The sequence below is a fragment of the Ceratina calcarata genome, unplaced genomic scaffold, assembly GCF_001652005.2.
Source record: "Ceratina calcarata isolate Rehan_Ccalc_2016 unplaced genomic scaffold, ASM165200v1 scaffold93, whole genome shotgun sequence".
Lineage (NCBI taxonomy): Eukaryota > Metazoa > Arthropoda > Insecta > Hymenoptera > Apidae > Ceratina > Ceratina calcarata.
This window is the reverse complement of record NW_017180684.1, coordinates 7,378-12,759: the sequence shown is the minus strand read 5'-3', so window position 1 is coordinate 12,759 and position 5,382 is coordinate 7,378. Positions and strand designations below refer to the sequence as shown.

The following is a 5,382-nucleotide window of genomic DNA, read 5'->3' as shown; positions in this document are numbered from 1 at the left end:
TGCTTTGAATAAAAGTTGTAGGTGATACTATTACCTATGAAAAATTTGAAATCACTATAATTTTAGCTTTTTAATAGTAATAGGAATCTATAATAACAAATTCAACATGTTAGCATTGTTTAAGTATATAGCCAATACATCCTTAAACAACGATCAAAAATCTTGTTCAACTTTTATGACAGAAGCATCCCTCGTGAAATGACAAGCGAAATCTTCACGTACCAAAATCACACACCTCTCATGATTCCTTAGCAAACAACTCTGACTCGATTTGGACAGGTACATTCAAACTACTGATCAGCAATGTACATAAAAATTCGTAGCCCCTGTGTTTTACGCTCGTATTCACGGCGGCGCATGTTCTACGGGAATTGTTTCCGCGCACGAGGGTAACGTGTTCGCCGTGTAAACCGCAGACATTTTTTCTCCGGGAACGTGAAAATCCCGCCCCCGCGCGTCGCGCTTCGTTCCTCGGTCGCCGCGGTTGTTTCTCGCAGGTATTCGCGCGCCGCGAATAAAACGCTGGCATATTTCAGACTTATTGTCCTGCGCGACGAGAACACCACCGCGCGTCGTATCGGTCGTCCTTTATTGCGACCAGTTTTATTCCCGCACAGCGTTACACGCGCGGATTCCTAATCTATCTTGAACCCCTTGCCTCTCAAATTATTCTCACGCAGCGAATGCAAAAACTCCGAGGTTGATTAAAAAAAATGACATACATTAAATCTTTTAATGGATATTATAATCAAGATACTAATGAATAGTAATGGATAACGACTGTTCAGGCTAATGAAGAGAATACTAGAAATAATTATTTGTCCTTTCAAAGAACTGTTTAATCCACAGGCGAGCACATAAACAACTTCTGCTCGATCAATAACCGCAAAATCATGACCATTCAATAAATAACAACGTTCAATCAATCCTGCACATAATAATCGTTTGCGGGGCGCGTATCAATTATTTTCCGACCCGTTATAAATGTTTAAAATAATATGTAATTAATGAATTCGCGTAATTGCACCAGATCCTGCCCGTGAACACATAATATATTCGCATATTTGCCTTGCTGTTTGACATTAATGAAATTAATTTGAGAGATGATATCATCGTCGACGCGTTGATGTAATTGTAGTTTCATTAATCTTTCGGACGTATTACGCAAACATATAGTCGTCAGTTATTAATAAAATATTTTGCTCATTGAATTTAAGACGCGAGAACATCTGTCTACTGTCTGCGCGAGACCGACTGAATCTACTGCGCGGACGCCTATCTTCAATAATGATTTTATAGCTCTGACAACAATTTTTAATATAAATTTTCGTATCATTAATGCATGAGAACTAACATATGTATGAATACTACAGATTCCACTGCAAAGGAAAAAGACACTAATTATACGTTACTCATCTGAAAGCTCGGAGCGCGCTTTAAACGCGGTGGTTCGTTAACGCAACACAGAAGCGATCCGAAAATCCACGAGTCGACACACGTCGGATTACCGGCATAAAACGGCGGATTCGCGATTTTTCCCGTGTACCGTCGGATTACCGCGGAAGTTTTGACGTCAGAGGTTGCGAGGGAGGCCAGGCAGGCGTCACACAAAAGAAGCCGGCCGGGAGAGACGACGGTAACGAGAGAGAGAGAGAGAGAGAAAGAGCGCCTCGGTGGCATAGAAGAGGCCTGAAAAGCGGCTTGGATGGCGGTGCCACGTTTGAAGTAGCATTTCCTTGGCACCAACGACCCTCTTAATCAATTGCTAGCACCTTTATCGCGGCTCTCGAGCCTCGGCGCCGCGTAAAGTCCCGGTAACAAGCCGCAACTTCGATAAATCTCGCTCCTCTTTCTTTTCCAGCCGCGCGAAGAAATAGAAAAGAGAAACGAGAGGCATATATCTCGATTCGATCGTCGCTTAGAATGCGAGGCACACTTAACGGGGAAGAGGAGAGGAAACGTGGTTTCGCGGGAGACAGGCGAAAAAGCTTTTTCGAAGACTCGTGACCTCGGAATATGGGAGGCGTGGGTCGAGCGAGAGGGGAAACTTATGAAAATCCGGGATTTATCGCGGTGTGCACGGGAGAGCCTCCAGCAGGAGGCTCTGACAAATCGTCCGGAAGTTAACGTTCGATCGTTACCCGAATCCTCTTTTCGGCGGAGCAACCGGGCCAGACACCCTCCCTGTCCCGTGGACCAGCTGCCTTTGAAAGCTCTGATAAAAGTTTTAATCCGTTTCGCCAACCGACGCGCGGTTCCTGTTGCTCACGGGCAACCCCCCGTCCCCCTCTCTCCATCCCTAGGGGGAATTCTAGCTTTTGTCCAGGGAAAAATACGCAGGAACCGAACGGACGTCTGTTCCATAATGGTTTAATGAGACTAATCGAGTGGTTTTCAGAGGTTGCTTAGAGAAATTGAATAGAGTCAAGCTCTTCGGCCTGATGCATCTCTCTGTAATTTATTTGCCTCTCCGTCCAATTCGCATTTAGGATCAGCGATAGAAATTGAGTTAAAAATGGCATCGTTAGCAATGATTTTTTTTTTAAAAGAACCTCGAGAACTTTTTCCCGTACAAACAGATGGAATCGTCAGTGCTCGAAAATCCATCGCCGGGAGAGGTGATAAAAGAAGAGCTTTTATTTTCCAGCCAGTCTTCGAAACGCTATTCGGCTCAGCTGCAAAGGCCGCTTAAAACGATTTATTGAGATCAAGCCGCGCCGGTACGATCGTAGCCGGGCAACAAAGGGCAGACATTTAGTTTCAATGGAAATACACGAAACTGAAGCAATCTGGAAGTTCCGGCTTGCCTCTCTTTCCGAAGAAAATGGACTCGGCGGAGGTTACGCCTCCATTTCCTTCGGGGTTAATCGTTAATGCAATCGATTCGAAACGATTCTGGCACGGGGGAAACGTTTGAACGCGACGCTCATTTAGATTTCTAAACTCGTGTCTGGGATTCGCTTTGTATTTTTAGGGCCACGACGGTTGCAGTTTTAAGAAATTCAAGATTTCACGATATTCTTTCTTCAACCATTTCTTTCTCTTCCTCGCGATTGCATTTTCATCCGTTGGGAACTTTTTATTCAAAGATACTTGGTTTAAATTTCCACGTGCAGAATCTACACGTAAGCGATCTATTTTTTAAATTAATTACACAGGGTTTTGTATGAAGTATTTTATGAGCTCATGATGAGAATTAAACGGTGCAGCAGTATAATAAAAAAATCATGGAAGGTCGAACGTTTTCTATTTGATTCACGAGTAATCGAAGATAAATTAAAAAATGTTACGGCAGCTAAAGTCGCAGGCGGGTGGACAATAAATAATTGGCTTACATCGGGCACATAAATTTCAGGGGTCGCGGCCTCCCTGAAACTTACCCCGGAATTTATTATAATGGGGATCTTCCTCTCGTATTTTTGGGATCGCAATTAATTTTCTCGTTTTCGATGCCGGTGCTCGGCACGCTCGCAGACCAGATTAGCCGGCAGGGTGCGGCGCATTTGCGCGGCCCTAATGCAGAATTATTTTGCTGAAATACGCCGATCCGTGGCGCGCCGCGGCGCACCGCATTATCGCCGACGCTTTTTCTGACGCATTTTTTTTTTGCTGATAAGCTGCCGGTCATTCGTTCCGTTTTATCGGCGCCGATGCGGGCGCCTCGTCCCCTGTTGCCAAATTTGTGCACGCGATTAAATTAATAGAGCTTAAAACGTTTCGATTCTTATCACGGCGTGTAACACGGAGATGATATTCCATTTATTCATTTCTGTTTAAACTATTTTCGACGGAGACTGCGTTTGTTCAAAGATTTCGTTTTCAGACTGTTTCTGAAAAGAATGCAATGATTAGAAATGGCGAAAGAGGACTCACCGGTGCCAGCCGCCCCCAGCCTCAGGACTGCGTCGCCTTGAAGGGAGATGGAGAGAGTGGCCGTGTCTTCGAGGCGCGCAAGAACTTCTTCGGGAATGTCCTCGGGTTCGCGGAGGCGGAGGGTCACTTCTCCTCCGCCTCCGCCACCCTGACCACCTCCGCCCCCAGGACTCGTCGACGCCGAGTACATGAACACAGATCCGTACCCATGTAATGACTGCAACGGCAGCCTAACGCCGCCCACTTCCCCGACCGGACCCTGGAAAAAAAAAGCATTCAAACGAGTTAATAATATTTCTTGAGAACTTTCCCCTGATTCATTCGCTCCTAAGTGAAATTCCATGTTTTTTATTTGAAATATATTTTTATCTGTCGATCTTTGAATTATTAAATAGAAACGCAAAATGTAAAATGTCAGAGAGGGGCCGCGTTTAGTCGAATGAGCAAAAATATTTCGCCGTCCACGCGCATTTCAATTCTCGTGCGTCAATATTTGCCGAATCACGTCGAGAAAGGATTTCGATGTACCAGCGTGTAATTCGGCGGACGCTCTATCCGTTCGCGGTTCTTCTAAAAACGCTAGTACCGAGTATTAAAATAAAGAAAGTCGAGAAATGAACGTAAACATTCTAATAATAACTTTCTATGCTCAATCTGTTAGTATATCTTTATACGTATAATTAAAGAAATCGGAAGCAATTAATGACTTGTTCGTGTTTCATACATGATAAGAATGCGTTAGAATGGACAGAAACAATACAAACGAGGAATAAAACTTGTTCTCGAATTCAGCTTCGGTATGCTATTCTGCTTTGGCCGAACGAGACTATCAAAAAGAAGTTACGAGTAGCTCTCAAAAAAGCTCGTTCAGGTTGTAATAAAACTCGCCTCCCGGTGGAGGCTGTCGCTGATAATTTTCCATGCATAATAATACGCTACGCGAAGAATTTGAATAATCCACTTTCACGCTATTTTCCCGTCTGATAAGTCATTAATCCAGTACCGAGGAAACTCGTAACCGGCCCGTAAACGAATCTGGATCTGCTTCGCCCTGCGCCGGAAGAAGTGGAAACGCACGCTTCGATACAGTATTGCTTTTATAAATTTCTAATGCTGTTGCATACGTATAAATTTTCACGTCGACATGGCAGTCAAGAGTTCACAAGGTGACAAGTCTATCTATTCATATATTTCGCCTGCACCATTGCCATTGCAAAACTCGAACAAACAAAATCCGAGGAAATCGTTTCTCATCGAAACAAGGATTGCGCGATCGGGCGCAATAAAACATTTTATGAAGCACGGGGGATTCTCTCGTACACGACGCGAAAAAATCGCATAGAGACGGAGAGAGGGAGAGAGAGAGGGGCAAGCACGGCGTGCATAAATGTTCCCGCTGATGAGTTATTGCCGGCAAATGGCCGTATCCAGTTTGTAACCGAGGCGGCCGGGGGTGCAGCACGTTGGACACATTGTTTACAAAGTATCTGACCACCGTGACGGTGCGAC

The 5,382-nt window shown here is 44.6% G+C and overlaps 1 protein-coding gene across 1 annotated transcript in view; it reads right to left on the bottom strand.

Moving 5' to 3' along the window:
* The window catches only part of LOC108631695 (uncharacterized), a gene marked incomplete at its 5' end in the record, with an annotated part of 145,436 nt that extends 141,304 nt beyond the window's left edge, over positions 1 to 4,132 (bottom strand). The window contains one exon of the mRNA XM_026819082.1: positions 3,874 to 4,132. Coding sequence (XP_026674883.1) covers positions 3,874 to 4,132 — 259 coding nt within the window. The remainder of the gene's footprint in view (positions 1 to 3,873) is intronic.
* Positions 4,133 to 5,382: the final 1,250 nt, after the last annotated feature.